The sequence below is a fragment of the Drosophila simulans genome, chromosome 2R (genome assembly GCF_016746395.2).
Source record: "Drosophila simulans strain w501 chromosome 2R, Prin_Dsim_3.1, whole genome shotgun sequence".
Taxonomy (NCBI): domain Eukaryota; kingdom Metazoa; phylum Arthropoda; class Insecta; order Diptera; family Drosophilidae; genus Drosophila; species Drosophila simulans.
The window spans coordinates 4209729-4230525 of record NC_052521.2 but is presented as its reverse complement, the minus strand read 5'-3'; the positions used below and the strand labels follow the sequence as shown (position 1 = coordinate 4230525).

The following is a 20797-nucleotide window of genomic DNA, read 5'->3' as shown; positions in this document are numbered from 1 at the left end:
CAAGTATGTTTTTTTTTTATAAAAATATGATAAAAGTTGCAGCACATGCAGCAAAGCCCTGAATTTCCTAAACAGAAATGCAAACCTTCGATTTTTTGTTAATAACGGGCTTAAAGGACATTTCTTCAATGCATACATTCGTAATACGGCTTTCTGCCAAGTTGATCGTAAATTTTGCTGACAAAACTCCGTTTCAGGCACGTTTTATTATCCTGGCGCACTTCCAAGCGTAATTGATTGATTGATGGATGGATGCATGGATGGACCAGGAACCAGCACACATGTGGATGTGGGGCGGGGGTGGCCCGCCCTCCGCCAAACACATCCAACAGGACATCGAGCCAATGGGCGATATTAAAGCAACGTCCTTCTGCCAAAAGTCCCGGCAACTTAGCACATTTAATCTTTAATTAAGAGCAGCAAGGACGAACGTTATCTGACCCTCTTTGGGGCAGTCGACCGCCCTGCCGGCTTAAATGATGCGTTAAGATGACTCCGATGAAGGATCACGAAAGTGGCTTGCGGCTTTCGGGGTTTCTGTGGCCCGTTGGCCGCAAAAGGACTTTAAGGCCAAACACTGGGCCGCCAAAAGGACACGAATCCCGAGGCACTGGAGGGCAGGACATGGCAGGCCAAAGGCAAATGGTAAATGGCAAACGGCAAATGGCAGAGTAAACCTCCCATCCACATAATTCGCAAAGGCATTGCAAATGAATTAAATTACTCAGAAGTGCGAAATAATGGCCGGCAGCCCAAAGAGTTGCGTTGCCAAGAGCCATGCAAATGGCCAGTCGGCCGGTGGGGCAAGGATTCCAGGACTCCAGCTCCAAGGGGAGCAGGCGCTAGCTAAGGCAGGGAGATTCTCGAAAAGACGAATTCCTATTAAAATTCAATTGCCTGTAAATGAAATGATGTCGTGACGAACTTGGATTGTTTGTCACTTAATTAAGGTTAATGCGCACGTCCGCTCGGGAGCAAGGCTTAACTTTGGATCGGTAAACAAGTGCCATGCGTAATTAAATTTCCAATGAGGGCGGCACACCAGCTGCCAGCTGCCAGCCTGCCAGCCTGCCGAACTTTGACCCCCGGGCCGTAGTTCATCCGGCGGACGTAGTTTCGGGAAACAGGACATGGGGCAAATGGCTTCTGCCGACTGTGTGACAAGTTTATTTCATTATGGCCGCAGAGCACAACACTTCCTCCTGCTGCTGCTCCTCTTCCTGCTCCTCCTGCTCCCGCTGAGCCGAGCTGAGTTGAGCTGCCATGTCGCCGCAGAGTGGAATCAAATTGAAAGTTATCAAAATGTGTGCATAACGGTTTGTTAAATAGTTATTGTGCTGGCACTTGCTCCTCCGGCTGACGCCCGACCCCCAAATGAATTCAATTACGCCAGCAAGTCACACAAGTGTCTCTAACTAAGCGCTGCCGCACTCCCATGCACATCGCAAACAGATTTGCATGGCAAACAAAACTTTCCCAGCCGCCCATGGACGAGTATGCGCATACCTAATGCGGATGCGACTGCGGGCGCAACTGTGACCGGGGCTTCACTGTACGGCCAATCGGTTTCCGGTGGCAAGTCCAGTGTCACGTCATTGGAATTTGCCAGCTACTTTGGCCCGAAGCGCAAGCAGTTAGCGACACCCGAAGCGGCCATAAACGCTGCTTTGCAGGTTGACTTGGCCAACTACGCATGGATCCTCGGATCGGAAGCAATCTTTTGGGCCTAGTTGCGATACAAGGATATGAGTGGAGACCACTCCTATAGATTTTAAGCTTTTTCTGCTGAAACTTGAAGAATTTCCTTATCAAACCAGGCCGTAAACTTTCCCGAAGTTTTCCTGCGGCTGGGGGATAAGAGTGTGATATGATGGCTTGGGTTTTATTGTCTCGGCTGGATTGCAACTCCCTTTATGGCTGGCACACTTCAGCTGGCTGATCCATTAAGGCCAGCAAATGGCGGTCCGACACGCCAGCAAATTCAATACAAAATAGAGAAAAGTTGCCGCCAACTTAAACAGCACTCAGCTCGACTCGATTCTCGATTCAGAGGAGGAAAGTGGGCGGGCTTTGCCTTCATTTTTTACAGCCGCTGCTGCTGCTGCAAACTTTTCTCATTAGTCACTATTTTTAGCTGCAGTTTAATTGTTACACACTCGCAGGACGAAACTTTTGCTGCCAGAACTGAGTGCCGCCGGCTCCCAGAGTCGTTTCATTTTTTATTCCCCGATGGGAATTCGCCGGCGGAGGTGGCTGGCATTTGAGCAAGATTTGTGTAAACAAATTAAGCGTGCTGCATGCCACTTCTTTTGCCGCCATCGAGCAGGTGCGAAATGAATATGCGCTGAACTTACGCCCCGCGAAATTAAAAGTTTTCGGGCCCCGGTGGCAATTAAACTTAATGCGTGTGTGTAGACGGGGCAACTCTGCAATTACACAGACGCCCGAGCAATGCCTGTAATTCAGGCTCAAACGAGGACATGCCGCAGTCCTGTTGCGACGCAGATCCTTCCGAGGCGGGAATCTGCCTAATGGCGGCCCAGTGGCCTGGTCGTTCTGTTCGCAGAAATTTCATACATCCGCAGGTGGTCCCTTTGACGGGGTCCTGCCATCCCGCCATCCAAGATGCTCCATCACATCAGATCTGTTTGAGACAGCCAGCTGGCTTTAATTAAGTGCATGCCTTCGCTGGCGCTTGAAGATGAAATCCTTTGACTTCCCAGCGCCAGGAATTTGCTGGCACAACAAATTAAAAGACAATTTGCATTAACCCCGGACGAAATGACACATCCGTGCGGAGTCAACAGTTGCAAAGGTATTTTCATATTAAATTACCGAAGACGAGTCTACTTGCAACAGAAATGCACTTAATAAATTCATCAGGTTGGAGCACAAGTCCTGCATCATCATTTATGCCAAATCGGCTTAACAATAACATGCAAATTGTTAGCAAATTATAAGCAACTGCAGTCAGGAGTAAAATTCGTCATTATGCAATTAAATCCCATTTAAATGGACATTTTCCACACACTATCTAAATGTAGATAGCAAAGGATACAAGCAAATGATTTTGAACTCAGCATCCTTTTTTTTCCAATCCTTCGCTGGCGTCCAGAAATAACTAATTACGGAAACCGGATAGCAAAGGTTAATTACTTCCCATGGCTTTGACAGCCATTTTTTCGCCTGCCTTTTGATTAAGAAAACGTTTTTTCACAGCAATGTGTTTATTGTTAAAAATGGGAAAAGCATTAATGAACGAAGGAAGTAGATACAAACTTAGCCAATTAAGTAAACTTATAGAAACAAGAGAAAACTATATTTTTAATTATCAACTATTTTTGGGTTCACTCTTTAGACATATTACGTATACGACAAGTATGGAAAACTTGAAATAGTTTGTTTCATTGGGAGGGATGGAGGCAGATTTTATTCGATCGAGTTATTCAGTGAGTTTCAATTTTATTTGTCACTATTTTAGAGGTGTGAATTCAAATCGCTATGGCATTTATAAGGATTTTGCAAGTTTTCATGATAAAACATTTTAGCTTAGATATAGCTTAAAGTATACATTTTCAGCAAGTGTGTGGCTTAGACAAACTATGACTATTAACTTCAAACGCTTTTAAATGGCAAACATGGTAAAAAGTATGTGCAAGTTATCCAACCCGTAAACATAGCACTCAACCCCAGTTTATAAACAAATTTCAAATTCCAATTTTTTGTCATTGCCTTTGCCAGCACTTAGCTACCCAATAAGGGAGATAATCAAACTTAAAGTAAGCCCAGCTTCCGCTTGGAAAACAAGCCATGGTCAACTTATTGCGCTCCAATCAAACTGCATCAGTCAGCAAATCATGGCTTGTTCTCCAAGCGGAAGCTGCGTTTACTTTAAGTTTGGTTAATTCCCTTATCAGGTAGCTAAATGCTGGCAAAGGCAATGACAAAAACAATGACAAAGGAAAATTGGAATTTGAAATTTGTTTATAAAATTGGATTGAGTGCTCTGTTAATGGGTTGAACTTGCTTGCGTAAGTAGAGTCGACTTGAAGGAACGATGATTGATTTCAGGAAAATAACTAAATACTAATAAATATTATAGTACTTAGGGACTCGAGTCCTGACTTAAATAAGATGCTATGTACAAGTTAACCTTAATGTGATATGATACAAAACACTTACAGTCTATATAGCCTTACTTTTTACATAGTTCGCATTGTTGAAAGCGGCTGGGCTCCGTTGATCCACATCTCGCAGTGATATATTGTTGAGTTTCCTTTTTAAGGCACAGACATTATGTACACCTGCCAGTACTTAGGTCACTAGAAGAGATTTGAACAGATCTATGTGGCCGGCGGCTTGCCGTGCACGCGAAACCGGTAGAGGCATGTATAGGTGGGATGGCCGTGGTTCGTCTCGATCCGCAGCTCGACGATCTCGTACGGCCGTTTGATGTCCAGGTTCTGAACGGCAAAGTACTGGAGGGAAGCACCATTGTCCTCGAACTGGTACTCGCCGAACAATACGGGTTCCTGGTCCTTCTCCTGCTCCAAGCCCTGAGTTAATGGATAAGTCGTATTAGAAATGCACCACTTCCTTTGTCCATTAGTCAAACTTACCCAGACAGTGAAGTTGCGAGGAGCTGATTCTATTCTTCCTGTGGGGGATAGACTCTTCGGTATGTGCTCTAGGGTGAATCCAGTGACGTACACCAACGAGTTGAGCTTTAGCACTGTGGGAAGAAAACTATAAGGACTGTTTTAGCATTTACTTTTCGCCCGCGACTTGCCTAGAAATCCGGGAAACCCTTGGAATGCCCAGCACTCCCCTGGCTGCACATTGGGTGAGATGGCGACCCGCGGCGTGTTGGTGGGATACCAGAGTGGAATTCCGAACACCGATATCTGGGCCGACTTTGTCTGGTAGCTCTCAGTGCAACGCGTGGAAAGGATTTGGCCGCCCGCCGACTCCAGGGCGAAATCCACCAGGCCCGTCTTGTCGGCATCGTAAATAGCTAGCACCGTCTTGACTATCTGGCGCACCTCCTCCTCGCGGATATGGCCCTTCAGCGCTTTGGTGCTTTCGTTATGCTTGGCCTCCACAACCAGAAGAATCTCCCTTTTGAGTCGTTGGCTAATGTCGCTCATCAGCAGGATGCTCGAACGCTCAATCTCGTCGCGGATGTTGTTATTGGTGCGCTTGTTCAGCTCTAGCAGCTGCTGCTCCAGGTAGTCCTTGGCCACAAACATGCTGCGCACCCAGGTCTGCAGATCGAAGTCATCCAATTGGCCAGCGGCACCGCCAGCGGTGGATTGCTTGAAGCCCAGAATTTCGACCAGGGATAGCTTGATCTGCTTGTTGAGAAGAGCGAACTGCGAGTCGTTTAGCGCAGACAGTTTGTTTTCTATTTCAGCCAGCAGCCCGTGGAAGCGCCTATCCTGGGCCAGTTCGTGCTGCTGTATGCGTTCCAGCAAATCCTCTTGGCCGAGCTTCAGATTGCTGATTGATTGGTGCAGATCGGCGTTCTCCGCTTGCTTGTCTGAGAGAGCCAACTTAATGAAGGCGATTTCCCTGTTTAGACGCTCAATTTGGATTTCTGCATCTGAGGAACCGGAACTCTCCTTTGGCTCGAGCTCTCCCACCCGAAGACTAATTCGAGCATCTACAAAGTCTGCCAATGCTGGCGCAGCAAGAATACGCTCCAGCAGGGATGCAAAGTCTATCCTGTCCAGTTGAATGGTGTAGTGCGATTCGTGGAGGTGAACCTCTGATTTAATTAGCCTGGTTATCTCCTCTAAGTTAGCTTGTGATAGTTTAGCTCCATCTTGCCAACCGCCTGAGCTTTGCAGCTCCATTTTCAGTTTTATGGCCAGATCAGCCAAATCCTTTTCGCTTAGCTCCGTTTTGTGGACAATCTGCTGGAGGTTTTCCTTCATCAGCTGAACAATGAGTTGAATCTGTTGCGGTGCGAGCTCCTTGGAATGCTGCTGCATTTTCAGCTCGACCAACTGCTGCACGTAACTGTTTACATGGTTTAAGATATTTTCGTATTCCTCGGCAGTCAAGGCTTTCTGGATGTTCTGTTCAATGCTGGCCATGTTCACCTTAATGGCCTCGTCTTCCCGCTGGGAACTCCTGACGGTGGCCATTTCCATCCAACTTTTCAAGGTAGCTCCAGCATTTGACAACCGACTATGTAGGGAGCCGAAAACAGCTAGTGGCAGTGGCAACAGGGCTTCAGCATGCTGAACGTAAGCACTACGTTGATCCTCCTGCAGGAGCAACCATCCTGGGGAAGGAGAAAATTAAACATAGCACTATTAGTTGGCAATCCTTCTACATTTCCAGTCCCCACCAACTTCAATTATCAACCGGGCTGAGGTAACAGGGAACTCGTTTTTGGGGTTATTCCAACACAAATGCAGAAGGATAGAGTTCGATTCTGGCCAACTAATATTGCTTTGTTTACATCTTACTTACCATTTAGCGAACTTCCAACAAATGGCAAATAAAACAAACAACTCTTCTTTGTACTTGATGTTTCGTATGAAATTGTTTGCGGTTTATTTTTGTATAAACTATTACAAAGCAAACAGTGAACAAATTACAATTAAACGTTGTTTAACAACAAGTAAGATTTAGTTAGGGCATTGACCCAGACGGATAAAGGCCCTGATTGTTGGACAAGAATGAAGTTTACGTAAATGATTACAATTACAATTTGAACAGCCGCGAGCTCTATCCTTCTCCCATCAGCCTGTGATGTTGCATTTTGTTGGGAATTGTGTGGGTTAGTGTGGTGGGATATGTGGGGGGCGTTTGCCTATGAATGTGGGTAAATGACAGGACGAAAAACTATAAAGTAAGTGCGCAAAACAGCGGGTCAAGCAGACGGACAAAAAACGGATCAAATGCTTTACTTTGTACTCATATTGTTCATAAAGAAAGTTTCTCATATGTGTCTAAGTGCAAGGGGCGCTGCACCCAACCAGATCACTAAATAAGCAACTGCTGCAGCAGTTCGACCACCAAACGGTAGCCTGCCCATTGCAGATGTTCCCTACACACGCTCATAATAGACTTTATCATCGCCCTGAAATAACTGGCGACCCTTGTTGACCACGTTCTGACCGATGGTTCTCAAGTACAGAATGTAGTCGTCAGCCCAATCGCGAACGCGGACCGCATGCTCGGCGGCCTGAGAGCGTAGCGATTCGAACTGCTCCTGGTTCAGGTAGTCTTTCACATCGATTTTGGGCAACTCAGGTAGGGTGAATGTGTATTCGGACAGGGATTTGGGTGGGAAAGTTTCATTGGGGTGTATGTAATAGAACAGACCTGCAAAGGCAAAGCAAATTAGGCGTTTAACCTTGGCAGACGGCGAATGGAAAATAAAATATGTCATCACATGGCCACTTAAATCTCATCCGCGGGATTCCACTAACAAATTATCGATGGCGTCACGCGACTGCCAACGACCAGACGAGTTTATAAATAAAACGACTGGAGGTGATCTATATGCATACAGCATGAATTCTCGAACCGATACAAGGGCACACGCTCTGACATATTTTACTTTACAGCGAAAATCGGACGGTGCTTAGAAGCCTACTCACCCGACAGCAGCAGCAAGGGCAACAAAATCAGCAGAAATATGAGGAAGCGCTTTTTCGACTTGTTTTCCGCATCCGAGGATCGCAGCAACCACGTGTCCAAACTCAGCACCGATCCGATGAAAACATACAGGTAGCGCAGCAAACTTGCAAGTCCTCCTCCGATGGTCTGTACTATTTTCCCCCAAAGTCCAACTCGTTGACTCTGCTGGCGCTTAGCGTAGTAGTTTTGATAGGCAGTCGTCTCCGTGGCCGAGAGATTGGTCACACGACTCCACACAGTGGTAATGCTGCTAACAACCAGCTGGATGAGGCGGATGAGCCACCAGCTCTGCTTTTGCTGGCCAAAAGTGGCGTCCAGTTCATCTGCGGAGTCATAGTTGACCTGCTGGGTATACTTGGACTGGTAGCGGCGGCGGATGAACTCCTCTTGCGCAGGGTTCTGCTGGACCATGTAGTTGACCCGATCGTTATGGTTCTCTAGGCTCTTTCTGGACATATTGGGCATGGCCACAATTCCTGGCGCCAACTGGCGTCGGTGGGGGGACAGTTCTGAGTAGGTATAGTCCGTCTTGGGAGTTTTGCTGCAAAATAGCATCATTAGTATACAGTTTAAAATATGCAGGAATGGTTCACTCACTTCCAGTACTCGCCAGCATCCCTGTACTCGATGTAGGCCAGATAATCACTGACATTTCCCGAGCTGAGGTTTCCGTTCGATTGGTTTAGCTTTTCCTGGGCGGAGTTCAGCGTGTTTTGTGTGGTCTCCAGCTGGCTCCTGTTTCGCGGCGTCGATGTGGCGCCGCCGGATCGCTTGGTGAAAATCGACGTGACTGTGCTCGTGATCGAGTTCTGTTTGCGTTTGGCCTCCGGAGTCATGTCGTCGCTCGAATAGTCCGAGGTCAGCTGGGCGAACGCCTTTGCCCGGGTTTTCTTACTGATACTCGACTCCACTATATGCTCCTCTATTATCGTTCTGCAAAGAGGTGTAGATAGTAGTTGGTAAGATTTGGGGAAAATATTTCACTAAGTCCGTGATAACGTGCTCGGAATCGTTTGAAACGACGAGTACAGCGTATCAAAACAAAAACACAAAAATATGCTTATAATAGCCGCTGGCCTTCAGCGCAAACGACTGTTGTCCCACCCCAGCGTGCTCGATTTAGTGGCTAAAACGTGAAAACGATTTCTGACGGCCGACGTTGGACTCTGAATGTCGTCATCGAGTCTTGAAGACTGATCATCAGACCGACCAGGCTCTCTCGAAATGGGCGCCAAAAACTAACGAAGCTCGACCAGATGCCGCACCCTGTATTCGGCTTTGCCTTCGTTTTCTACCCGCTTCGAAATTCAAATTCGCGGCGAGCGTGAATAACAAAAAGGTGACGTCATGGCGGCGGCACATGGCATACATACAGTCGCTATGAATGTGTCTTACTACAGTCCAACTTGCTTAACTGGAACCAATGGTCTGTATAGAACTGTTCAGGACCAAATAGGAGATAGTTATAGAGTTTAGACTGAATTCTCCTAAATTCCCTGCTCAAAGTGAAATTGACTCGAAATCCGTAAACATATTGAATGCTCACAATTTTACTGCTTATAAGGGCTAAAAATAATGTTATGGGTTCGCGATAAAGGGCTTCGTCTGGAGGCCTATTTCGGGAGTATCCCAGACACTTACTGCACATTGGGGGCCGCCGATTTCCTTTTGAGGTGGTGCACATGCCCCTCCTCTCCGGCGTGCTCACAGTTCTCATGGTCGCAGCTCGATCTCAGGAAGGGGGTCTTGGAACGCGACCGCCGACGCGTTTCTATCTGGTATGTATTTTCGCTCATGATTAGATTCCCTCCAGTGCTCGGGCCCTGCGAAGAAACAAATAATTAACATGGGCAACGATTTATTTGGAGTAAACATTAAAACCAGTCTGTGTGCTTGTGCTTGTGCGAGTGTGTGCGTGCTAGGCGTGGGTTGTTTACAATTGGGCAGCTGGAAAACATTCGGCCTATGTACTCTTCACTTCAATGCTCGAGCGCTTTCCGAAACGAGCTTTCCCCGCCACATTAATGCCGCATTATGCAATGCAATGCGTGTGGAAATGAGCGCATTGCCCGGTTTTTAATTAGAATGCATTGGGGAGGTAGTTAAGTAGGCAGCAGGCCGCAAAGACCGCGTCTAAAAATAGGCCGGAGCATTTCGGATCGCGAATTGCTGCCAGTGACCGTGGGGATCCATTGGTGGTGGGCCACATAGCCGAAAATGACGCCCGCCGACCTTTCGAGCACAGATGTTGACTCCAGGGGGCGGGGAAGGGGGTGGCGCTACAGGGTGCTCCGGCGGACCACGCCATCCGCAAACAACGCGCGATAATCAATACAATGGCTTACTGCCCAAAAGGAGTTCGCAGCACAGGCGCAAATATTCGTTGATTCCGTGATTCGGTGAAATGGAAACCCAAACAAGTTTTCCACAGCTGCGTCATAACGTACATATATGTATGTATGTATGTACGTGGATGTAAAAATGAGGCACGCACGCACACAAACAAAAACTCCGCACACTGCTTCGGGCAGTTTGCCCGCAAATATGTCACATACTTAGTAATATTTCTGGTACTGTCGCACTAATTAATTCCTCCGTTAAATAGCTGAATATGAGGTTTGTTTGCAAGCGCCGCGACCGTTTTAAAAATAGCCTCCACCGTCACGACGGCAAAATCACGTCTATTCCCAGCGGCGAAAAATTTCGAATGGCTTGTGAACGGCGAAGACACATCAATTATTCTAGCGAACATCGATGTTCCCCAGCCTATCGATTGTTCGCATGGATCATTTGCGGGGAACGTTGTGAAATGGAATTTGTTTTCATTATCCCAGAGAAATATTTCGAATAAAAATTTAATTTTTTACACTTGTATCTTATGTTGAACAAATCTAAATATGATATTATATGAAATAAATATAAATATGAAATCTAAATATAAATTTGTTATAAACCGTTCAATTTGTTCCACACGTTTTACAGGGATGTGATAGATTTGCGTCATGGCAGCTTTGAGCTTTCTAAGTATACTTTCAGATATCTGATATCTTTATCTCAACATTCTATATATATTTATTTAAACGTATTTAAAATTAAATGAAATATCGATAGCATTGCAGACATTTAGCGATGTCTCAAACCACTCGGTATCCGGTTAAGGGAGTTGACAACCCTAAGCAATAATACCACAACAAATCAAGAATTTATTGTTGTGATTTGCCTTTTAAAGCCATAAAATATGATAGAAATAACGTGTAACGATCGTCTTGGCAAGAAGGTAAGTAGCCAAGTACCCAAGGCAACTGCAAGCATGGTTGACAAACGCTTAACCCACAGGTGCGCGTCAAGTGCAACCCGGACGACACCATCGGGGACCTCAAGAAACTAATCGCGGCACAAACGGGCACAAAGCACGAGAAGATTGTCCTGAAGAAGTGGTACACAATCTTCAAGGACCCGATTCGCCTATCCGACTGTAAGCCCTTGAGTAGTCTCCTTGTAACGCCTTGCTTTAGCCGCATTTCTTTCTCGCTTTCTCAGATGAAATCCACGATGGCATGAATCTGGAACTTTACTACCAATAAAACTGCAAGGGAGTACCGTTCCTGTGTCGAGTTTGTCTAATTTTTATATCTTCTTTAATAAATAAACAAATTTTGAATAATGTATACTAGCTGCATATTATTCGTGTGGGTTATGTGCTGATTTTTAAGGTCAATTTGTAAAAGTGAAGGGATCTCAAGAATTGCTTAAGCTGTATTAAGCCGTTTTTTATACCTTACTAATAAAAAATAGTTATATTGATGAATTGCAATTACCAATTGTAATGTGCGTTTAATGCGCCCCTTCGACTCCACCCCTGTAAAATTGGTATTATTTTCAGCGTCTGTTGCGGCGTTGCCAGATCGCGTCAAAGGCGTCCAGAGAAAGAACAACAAATATTGAAAACAGCGCATTCAAGATTAAGTGGAAAATGTCCATGATTCCATTCTTTCCCACGCTCAAAGTCTCCGTGGCCAATCGCTACTGGTTGGACATGGCTCCTGCCTCCGTAAACGAAGAATCGCAGACGCGGCGTTACGAGGATGAAAGGAGCAACTGGGTGAGTTCTCTCCAGACACCGCTTTCTGTATAAATTGTTATAAACTTAAACCGTACAGCGAGAGTCCCTTAAGACGGCCGGCACAGATCTGCAGCCGCTGGGCAAGATGCTCACCATACCCGGAATTGAGACCGACGACGAGGATGGTGAGTACAGCAGGACACTGCATTTGGATTACCATTATCGCCCAATTCCTCTCCTGCAGCCAACGATGACAGCGAGGACACGGACAGTCACGATGAGGAGGATGACGAGACGAACGACCGCGTCATCCCGGTCACCCAGGACTTTTACTCCGCCGACGACATCCAGATGAACGACGAGACCTCGCCCACAGCCCCCTAAATGAAGGGGAGTTCCCTGATTGCCCATCACAATGTCGCCCGGCTGGTGGATACACAATTATTTATTTTCGCGTCTTGTTCCCTTTACAAACTGTAATAACAAGTATCGGATACTTTAGGCTTAAATAAATTATAACATAGTAAGCATGTTGGCTGGAGGAGTCTCCAATACACATTTTCGGAGGCTTAGCTCACTGGTTAAGGACAGCAGGGGACGAACTGGGAGTAGAGGACGTGGGCCCTACTTGTGCAGCGCCGCCGTCTCCAGCTTCGGAGCCGGCTTGGAGGCCAGGCCCGAAAGCAGCTTCTTGATCTCAGCGATGGCCCGGCCGGGATTGAGGCCCTTGGGGCAGGTGCGCGTGCAGTTCATGATCGTGTGGCACCGGTAGACGCTGAAGGGGTCCTTCAACTTGTTCAGACGCTCGGCGGAGTTCTCGTCACGCGAGTCGATGATCCAGCGGTAGGCCTGCATCAGCACGGCGGGGCCCAGGTACTTCTCGGCGTTCCACCAGTACGAGGGGCACGAGGTGGAGCAGCAGGCGCACAGGATGCACTCGTACAGGCCGTCCAACTTGGAGCGGTCCTCGACGGACTGCAGGTACTGGGCCTTGCCCTTCTTCTCGCCCGCCTCGTTCCTGCAAAGGTCGTGGTATTAGTAAAATTCCAGTACGTAGGGATTGCTCCCACTCACTTGCGCTGCAGCCAGGGCTGGATGTTGCGGTACTGCTCGTAGAAGTTGTTCATGTCCGGGACCAGGTCGCGCACCACGTACATGTGGGGCAGCGGGTACACCTTTAGCGACTTGGAGGTGTTGATGTCGATCTTGCTGATGCAGGCCAGCGTGTTGGTGCCGCCTATGTTCATGGCGCAGGAACCGCAGATGCCCTCGCGGCAGGAGCGCCTGAAGGTAAGTGTGGGGTCCATCTCGTTCTTGATCTTGATCAGCGCGTCCAGCACCATGGGGCCGCACTCGCGCAGGTCCACCTCATAGGTCTGCATGTACGGCTTCTCGCCGGCGTTGTCCGGGTTCCAGCGGTAGATCTCGAACTTCTTTATCTGCGGCTCCTGGGCCTCCTTGGGCTGCGCCTGCTGCTCCAGCTGGGCGGTGCCATTGCTGATGGCTCGCATCTGCAATTTCGGAGAATCACGCCATTACCCATTTTATCCAATTCAGGTGCCGCTGAAAAAAAGGTTTACATAACAGCTTCTGCCAGTTGGCAGTTCCCCCAATTACGGAGTGCAGTTTGCGTGTTTATCTGTGGCGTTTCTATCCCGGACCCCCTACTTCCCCACTTCCGCCTTATATAATTGCACGGCCCAAAAGCCGCCTGCACCCCCGCCCCACCACGCCCCTGAAATCTTGGCCAGAAGAGCCCTGGGCCACCGGGCGCTCCACTCACCTGGTTCCTGGCCACCAGGGATCCCACGCGGCTCAGGATCTGTCTCGCCTCGGTCGCCAACATTTTCGTTGTGGTTTCTGCTGCAATTGAAACGGCACTGCGTTTGCAATTATCGATTTGCTGAGAGCAAATTTAATGTTTTTCTTATTTGCGTACAAAAAGTTGCACGAAACTGGTGATGCAGTGTGGCCGTTTTGGACTCGGCGCTGGGGAACACACTAAAATATACCACGCGCGCACTGGTCACACAGCTCGTAACGTATTTGCACCTTTGAATTTAATTTCCCAGTCTATTTAAACTAGGAAAACACTTAGAAAACTCTTATTCGATAAAACTAATAAATTATGTAAGCTACAGCTTCTTCCGCAAGTATAAGCTTTAAAGCAATAAACATTCTTGGAGTAACTTAATAGTGCCTAATCACTTTGTATAAAAATCAACTTAATGCTATGATCGCAATGATTCATTGTATTGTATGTATATTTCCAACATAACGTACTAAGACTTGAAAAGAATTAAATGATTTCAGTAAAATAATAGTCAGCCACTAAAGTTGATATTAGAATATACTATAAAAGGTAATAAGTAGTAAGACGGTTTTCATACCTACCCTAACCCGTCGAGTAAAGGAGTATACTAGATTTCCCGAAAAGTATACAGGTACTCAGGTAGATGAAATCGTCTTCTTAGTAAGGAAATCAACATGAACGTCGAGTTATTGGGAACTATAAGTGCTAAAAAGTTGTAGAGCTAAACAGGTAGATTCACCTACTTTCCAATTTCGATCAATGTAACAGAGAATGTCACTGAGTAGCGGGTATTTGTTAGTCGAGGAACTCGACTCAAGCGTTCTCTGGAGTTTTTTTTTATGATTTTAATGGCTATTTTGTTCTGGCATTGGAGAAACCCTGCCCTTGCGGATACTTCGCAAGATCGTGGGCCAACTATTATACAAAACTTTTTAAATGGCGTTTGGCAAGTCCTGAGACAGCAGCACGCCGCCTTTGTCAATTGTTCAGTGACCTTTTGTTGTTGGGAAAAGTTTGTGGGCTTTCCCGCCCCGCCCCGCTCCGCCCCTTTGTCATTCGCACCTAGAAATGGAAAGCCCAGGTGAAGTGAAAGGCAAGTGGGTCTGCAGTTCGCTTTATGAGCCGCTGCCTGCGAAGAAAGCGGTGGAAAAAACTTTTTCAATGTTAGAGCAAACACTGGCAGCCACTAAAGTTGCCACCGAAGGCTGGATTCCGGCCACAACTTCTCGTCCGCCTATTAAAAGCAAATAAAAACAATGAGCGCGAAACTTAAATAAAACCGTTCGAGGGAAGTGAAAAGAAGGATTTTATTTGTGTACTCGACCGAGCACAAAGCGGCGAAAGTGAGGTCATAAAAGCGTCCTTGGATACATCTCATCGCACACTGGGAGAAAACACAATGAAGTTCGAAAGTGACACTTAGCGTGTTCGAATTAATGATAGCAAACAGCCATTAGATAATTCCTCTCCGTGCATCCAATGGCCTGTTTTGATTTCCATTTAAGAGCTGCTAATGCAAATGCGAATGTCTGGGGAAAGTTGGGTAATTAATCAAGCTTGCTCCCCAACTGTTGCCTACTTTTGCGAGACGAGACGAGAAAGATGGCCGAAATCAATGGGCCCCACAAGCGAATGGCTTATGGGCCGCATGGGCGTATACTTGATAAAGTTCCAGGTCCTCAGCTCGTTTTCCGCTCTTTAACTTGAACGTTAACTTTATTTGCGTGTGCCATTTTGGGAGTGACGCAAACCCGGCAGATACACACCGCATTTGTTTGCTTTAAATCTTTATTTTGGTGGCCTGGCCGAACTTGCAGCCACTCAATGATTTCAGCTCAAGTGCGGAAAAATGATCGATTTGTTGATACACCAACCATTTATTTGCCATTCGTGGCGTAGTCCGAGTGTGCGTGTGTGTGTGTGCAACAGGGATTGAATAACTTCGCTAACAATAGACGCAGGCCGCACAAAAATAGCCCATTTATTCGCACATTTGTCTGGCTACAAGTCTGTATCGCCTGCCGTGGGTGTGATATGGTATGATATGATATGGCATGGTGTGGGGTGGTTTGAGTATCATGGGTGGTGTGTGTATCCGCGCTAACTGTGCGACAATATTGTCAAAGTTTTGTGTATTAAACTGGCATTCATAGTACGTCATTTCCCCGGGGTGCCATAAAAAATAGACATCCACTCCGGCGAAGTGCGGCAGACGCGTCCACGTCCCATGTAATCCAATGCGGGTGCGTCGGAGCGGGGTAGGGGCACCACTTGACGCACTTCTGTTACATGTTCCAATGAATTATTTATGGACAAATCCCCGCCAAAAAAAAAACATCGGAGGGCGCTCGTTACGAACTTGACACCCAAAACGCCCTTAAAATAGCCGGAAACCAATGAGAATTACGTCGTATTGGCCACAATTGGGCAAAAATACAATAATGAGCGAGATTAAATGTCTATGGGAATAGATCAACTGATTGGAAAACGATACATCAATTTAATTTGTTCAATAATTATCTAAATTATATAATCAATTTGATTCAATTAAAATTGAAAGACATTGAAGGGGGGTTTCTCAACTCGAAGGACTCCAGTGAGTGTAAAATCTTTTCGTTTGACATAATTCAAGCTTGTGTTTCCGCTCTTCTTTTCCTGAATGCGGAATATTTTAAAGCTCCAGCGCCGGTGAGGCAGACGGAGCCTGAGAATCGAAGCACCTGCCTGCGAAATAAAAACGAGAATGTACAAAGTCCTGTCGCCTTCGGCAGTCCAACGCAGTCCGGCTGCATTTTCGCTGGGGAAATGCTTGATGGACGCTTTTTAATTTAAACCAACTCCGGGGCTGTTGTAATGCGAGAAAGGTGCAGCGAAACAGCCGGGAAAGTCGAGTTGGCGGCAAAACTATTTATCAACCTGATGGCGACACTGCCGTCGACGGCAACAAAGATGTCACGCGGCTCAGACGTCTCGGCCAAGTTATCAAAAGCGCATCAAGCGCGCCAGTTCGAGTGGGTAGCCCCATTGTCGTAGCTCCTTCTTCTGGTCCTCCAGGCACGCACAGGACGATATCTCCGATGGCGGCACGTAGCTCCTCCTGCTGCCGCCGACACTGTTGTTCAGGGCTACAACGTAAACGGAGCTGTTGTCCGTAGATGAAGGTTCACAAATTCAATACCGAGGGTGGGGCCAGCCAAATGTTCTGGGAATCGCCACAAGGATGTGTGCGAATAAAATGAATCAACTTAAGAGGTCATATTACAAATAGCGATGATGGCGTAGGGCGAAGTGTGTTACAACGAATATAATTGAGTTGAATGCGTATTAAAACATGAAGTGTGCCTAATAGTCTCTTCACATTAGCAAGTGTTTTGCATCAAAAGTGTTTGTATTCAATATCCTTTGGAAAGGAGCCAACAACTTTTTAAGCCGTGGTTATAAACGGCCAACCTTGTATCTAGGTTGGCACAACTAATCGTTGTTGTTTTCGTCCTTGATGAGCATCTCCGAGTGATCGTGAATAATTCAAACTTATTTGCCTGCGTTTGTGAGCAAGTGAGTCGAAAGTGGGTCAAAGATAACAGCCTTGGACGCCTCGATGCTGCGTATTTGCGATGGACAAACAACTCGGAGTCCTGGGCAATATTTGTGCGCCTAATGGCCGCCGGGCTGCCTTGATTAACTAGGCAAACAAGGCGGCCAGCCCACGCCGAATGCGATATTTGCACGGTATTTGTTTATGGGCCCGGGAACTGGCTAATCAAACAGCCTTGGAGGTGGGCGGTGCCAGGGAGGGCCAAGGACGTTGTGGCGTCTCGCAAATGATGTTAATGCGATTTTCATGCGATAAGCTTCGCATTAGCGCAATAAGCCACAAATAATCAGGCGTCTGACAGCACCGGCGTCACACCTGGACGCGATCCGCAATCAGATTCCAGTCGCAAAGGAGCCCACAAGCAGCCAGGAAACTCAACTCCCTGCTAGATGGCTTTAATGCGGCTGCTCCTCCCGGATTCGCCATCCACAAGCAGCCGAGCAAAAGGCGAATCCCGTTTATTAACTTCCCGGACAGCTTGCTTAAACTGCCGGAGTGCTTATGCAAATGTATGTAAAGTGTTGTAGTCGCCAGCAAAGCGGAGCCAAGGCAAACCCTCCAAATGAAGTGAGAAAATAAAATTAAAACTTACACACTCAGTTTCAACGCCTTTTCTATCCCATCCCCATGCTATCCCCATCCCCATCCACATCCCCAAGCCCCATGCCACACCATTCAGCTGCTGTGCGGAGTTAAGCGATAAATTCCAGCCATTCAAAGTCAGAGAAGGCGCAAAAAACCAGAGGTGGTGATGCTGGTGAGGGAAAATATTTGCACAGGTAGCTTTAAAGGAGGTGGGATCTGTTGGCACTGAAGGGATATCTTTATGGGTATTCTTAAATTACATTTATTTGATCTAATGATAAGAATAGAATGGAGCCTATGCCCCCATTCGAGCCCAGTTCCATCTAAAATTATGCTTGATTTAATGGAATTTAATGAAAACTGAAGTCTATAGATACTATATCCTAGGTGAAACTGCCCAGTTACTGGCGCATCTCTTTCGAAGGCAAAGACGATGGACGCAGAGGTGTGCTGGCCAAAAGGTAAACAAAATGTAAATTGGTTTCGGTTTTCCAATTCCGTTTTTTCTCTGCTGTGTGCTGGCCAATGCCGATGGAAGTGGCAGATGGTGCGCCGTTCAATGCACCCGATACGGGGCGCTTTCCCCAGTCGAAGAACCCATTAGGGCTCAAAGCCGAACGCCATTGAACCTGCCACTCCAAGGTGGCTCGGCTCCAGCGCACGGGTGTGAGGTTCGCTGGGGCTCTGGCCTATTTATGGCGTTCCGCTGCCGCCCGTTAATTAATCCAATTATGGGGCGATTAACGTTCCACTTGCACATCAAGTATCCGCCACGTGGTGCCGTCTGACAGCAAATAATAAAAACTTTAAGTGCAGCAAGATGGAGGCGCTAGCAAAGTCATGTCCAAACCGAACTCCAGTGCTTCCGCCACCCGGAGACCCGGCCGAAAAGCTGTCCCATATGTAAATGCCAGTCGGCCAAGTGGCACGCATCGTGCAACATGCGGGTCTGCCGGGGCACTTTCAGTGTGGAATTTAATCAGAAAACAATTGCATAAAATTATGCTCAGCAAGGCGAGAAATTAGTTTTTACTCGCACCAAGCGGGCTGCAGTCGCAGTCGCAGGATGTTGGCTGGCAGATGACATGGCCAAGTGGACGGACACACGGCGAAGAGCTTGCTCCACTCCAAGGACCTCCTGCTTCCCCTTCTGTTTGCCTTGGCACTTTTGTTGTCCCACACGATGTCTTGATGTTAAAGAGACTTAATTATTAAAGCAGTTTCGGGCGACCGGCCACCCTTCTGCGATTTGGGCAGCTCCAGTTGGATCCTTTGGAGCTAGCCGCCTGCCGAATTGAATGCGTAATTATGAGCCATGAACCACTTCTGGCTGAGCAACAGCTGCCAAAGCGACCGACTAGGAGAACGATGGCGACGGGGACAATTGGCAGGGACGGGTTTGTTGGCTGAAAGTTAATTTTAAGCACACATTTCACTGAGCTCATTAAGCACACAGTCCGCCCACTCCATCCGGATCCGGATCCCCCTGTCCGCCCCGCCCGCCCACAATTGCGCTCCGTAAATCGCGCGGATAATCAAGTTTTTGGTTGAATGCAAATGACAGAGACTCCATCGCGTCTATTAACTTTTGATTTGCGCGTATTTGCCGGATGGCGGAGGGTATTGACAGGAAATCTCTTTGCCACTAATTCAGTATATTTGTATGGGGTTTTCTGTGGAAACTAAGTTTTAGCTAAATTCTGCTCACAAGCTGGAATCACTGTTTTGTTAAACGTCTTTAAGGGCTTAACTCATTATAAGTACAGATCAATACCCTGCCTATCAGCACCGATGACTGTTTTTAAGGCAATTAATTAGCTAAGAACACAATATATATCTCTAATAAGTATATATCCATTATCTGATTCACAAGAACATTAATCAATACGTTTACATGAAAATCACCGATAGACAGACAGACATCGATATTCGCACTGAGCAACTTGAGTTGCGCCCAAATGTGTGCTACACGTTGGTCGACTGGTGGTTAGGGAATATGGTGAATCTATCAGGAACCTGCGGAATATGCGAGTGCCTTATTAGCCAGTCAAAACATGGAGGCATTGGCGCTGGCGTTCCTGATTGCACTTGCGCTGGCGTTACCTCATTTATCAGCTAATCAAATTACATGGCCATAATACGCAAACATTTGCATGAAGGGGGCACAGGAACACAGGCAGCTTTAATAGGCAATTTGCGTTAAACGCTGATTGAATAACCATTAATGCAACTAAAGAGCCAGTGTGCCACACATGCGATACTAATGACATCAGCAGGTGGGTGGGAAAGTGCAATCAGGTCGTAAACACGTTCCGACGGCTCCAGTGACTGACTTTTGAAGCGACTGGCTGAGGATGGAGAGCCAAAGTCCTGGACAAGGACTTCGACAACAACGACTAGCTGACGACGGGTCGCTCAATGTACAACAGCATTTTCTGCTAATGGGCCGCAAGCAGGGTGGCAGGAAGCGCCATTAGACCAGGTGCCACATGCGTTGATGATGAAAAGAAAATGCATTAGGCCCGGCCATGAAGAGCCCGCTCTTGGCCATGGAGGCCTTCAACGTCAGCCGTGCCCACCAGCCGAGTTTATTAAGATCGCATTTATCATAATTACCGCCGGGGCGTTGTGTTGTGTTGTGTTGTGTTCTGTCTGGTGGAGCAGACTTCAACGCCATGTGATGACATATTCAGCAGGCAAAGCGGCCGTTAAATTCCTGGAATTTCATTCCGCAATGGCGAGCCCGAAAAAATGTCTATGGTGGTCCTGGCGACATGGGGGAGGCTCATAAAAAATGCGACAGGCAGACCCCATGAAGAACAAAAAGAAAAGCCCTGCAACACAGGAAAAACCGTGTCCCACTTCTATTACGTCAGTTCTATTTCCTAACTTGGTTCAATGAGTGCTAGCCTTTATTGTTAATTATGGCAAATTATACTAGTAGTAGTAATTAATCTTTGCTTTCTAAAAGGCCACTCTATACTTTATGTTACACCCCTTTGTGTATAATGAAATACCTATCTAGGAATACTAGACTATTTTTCTTTCTGTGCATTAACTGCTGGGGGAAAAAGCCAAGAATTTA

General features: G+C 46.9%; 4 protein-coding genes across 8 annotated transcripts; 2 read left to right on the top strand and 2 right to left on the bottom strand.

Moving 5' to 3' along the window:
- Positions 1–3208: 3208 nt before the first annotated feature.
- Positions 3209–10482, bottom strand: LOC6733275. Of its 5 annotated transcripts, XM_016167543.2 has the most exons (7): positions 10212–10482; positions 9298–9479; positions 8254–8589; positions 7617–8197; positions 4790–6289; positions 4620–4732; positions 3209–4556 (listed from the first exon to the last, which is right to left on the bottom strand). In XM_016167543.2, exons 2-7 carry the CDS (start codon positions 9450–9452, stop codon positions 4344–4346), a joined length of 2898 nt encoding a protein of 965 aa, XP_016026166.1. In that variant the 5' UTR covers positions 9453–9479; positions 10212–10482; the 3' UTR covers positions 3209–4343. The 5 variants fall into 5 exon arrangements, with proteins under 5 accessions (XP_016026166.1, XP_016026164.1, XP_016026165.1 ...); XM_016167541.3 differs by lacking the exons at positions 9298–9479; positions 10212–10482 and adding an exon at positions 9052–9178; XM_016167542.3 differs by lacking the exons at positions 9298–9479; positions 10212–10482 and adding an exon at positions 9030–9158.
- A 291-nt stretch (positions 10483–10773) lies between these two features.
- Positions 10774–11324, top strand: LOC6733274 (ubiquitin-like protein 5). Its single transcript, XM_002080301.4, has 3 exons — positions 10774–10933; positions 10993–11131; positions 11197–11324. The coding sequence occupies exons 1-3, from the start codon at positions 10895–10897 to the stop codon at positions 11238–11240; spliced, it is 222 nt and encodes a 73-aa protein (XP_002080337.1). The 5' UTR covers positions 10774–10894; the 3' UTR covers positions 11241–11324.
- Positions 11325–11536: 212 nt separating this feature from the next.
- On the top strand, positions 11537–12249 carry LOC6733273 (anaphase-promoting complex subunit 15A). Its single transcript, XM_002080300.4, has 3 exons — positions 11537–11758; positions 11817–11904; positions 11964–12249. The coding sequence occupies exons 1-3, from the start codon at positions 11630–11632 to the stop codon at positions 12101–12103; spliced, it is 357 nt and encodes a 118-aa protein (XP_002080336.1). The 5' UTR covers positions 11537–11629; the 3' UTR covers positions 12104–12249.
- On the bottom strand, positions 12147–13702 carry LOC6733272 (succinate dehydrogenase [ubiquinone] iron-sulfur subunit, mitochondrial). Its single transcript, XM_002080299.4, has 3 exons — positions 13503–13702; positions 12794–13230; positions 12147–12737 (listed from the first exon to the last, which is right to left on the bottom strand). The coding sequence occupies exons 1-3, from the start codon at positions 13563–13565 to the stop codon at positions 12344–12346; spliced, it is 894 nt and encodes a 297-aa protein (XP_002080335.1). The 5' UTR covers positions 13566–13702; the 3' UTR covers positions 12147–12343.
- Positions 13703–20797: the final 7095 nt, after the last annotated feature.

What these genes read in the sequence shown, in the direction of transcription:
- LOC6733274 (XM_002080301.4), top strand. Translation starts at nt 10,895, where the DNA reads ATGATAGAAATAACGTGTAACGATCGTCTTGGCAAGAAG. An exon ending in ACGATCGTCTTGGCAAGAAG is followed by an intron (nt 10,934 to 10,992) that starts GTAAGTAGCCAA and finishes CTTAACCCACAG; the next exon opens with GTGCGCGTCAAGTGCAACCC. An exon ending in CCCGATTCGCCTATCCGACT is followed by an intron (nt 11,132 to 11,196) that starts GTAAGCCCTTGA and finishes TCGCTTTCTCAG; the next exon opens with ATGAAATCCACGATGGCATG.
- LOC6733273 (XM_002080300.4), top strand. Translation starts at nt 11,630, where the DNA reads ATGTCCATGATTCCATTCTTTCCCACGCTCAAAGTCTCCGTGGCCAAT. An exon ending in AGGATGAAAGGAGCAACTGG is followed by an intron (nt 11,759 to 11,816) that starts GTGAGTTCTCTC and finishes TAAACCGTACAG; the next exon opens with CGAGAGTCCCTTAAGACGGC. An exon ending in TGAGACCGACGACGAGGATG is followed by an intron (nt 11,905 to 11,963) that starts GTGAGTACAGCA and finishes CCTCTCCTGCAG; the next exon opens with CCAACGATGACAGCGAGGAC.
- LOC6733272 (XM_002080299.4), bottom strand. Translation starts at nt 13,565, where the DNA reads ATGTTGGCGACCGAGGCGAGACAGATCCTGAGCCGCGTGGGATCCCTG. An exon ending in CCCTGGTGGCCAGGAACCAG is followed by an intron (nt 13,231 to 13,502) that starts GTGAGTGGAGCG and finishes CCGAAATTGCAG; the next exon opens with ATGCGAGCCATCAGCAATGG. An exon ending in CAGCCCTGGCTGCAGCGCAA is followed by an intron (nt 12,738 to 12,793) that starts GTGAGTGGGAGC and finishes CGACCTTTGCAG; the next exon opens with GAACGAGGCGGGCGAGAAGA.
- LOC6733275 (XM_016167543.2), bottom strand. Translation starts at nt 9,452, where the DNA reads ATGAGCGAAAATACATACCAGATAGAAACGCGTCGGCGGTCGCGTTCC. An exon ending in GCCCTTGCTGCTGCTGTCGG is followed by an intron (nt 6,290 to 7,616) that starts GTGAGTAGGCTT and finishes CTCCTTCCCCAG; the next exon opens with GATGGTTGCTCCTGCAGGAG. An exon ending in AGGGTTTCCCGGATTTCTAG is followed by an intron (nt 4,733 to 4,789) that starts GCAAGTCGCGGG and finishes TTCTTCCCACAG; the next exon opens with TGCTAAAGCTCAACTCGTTG.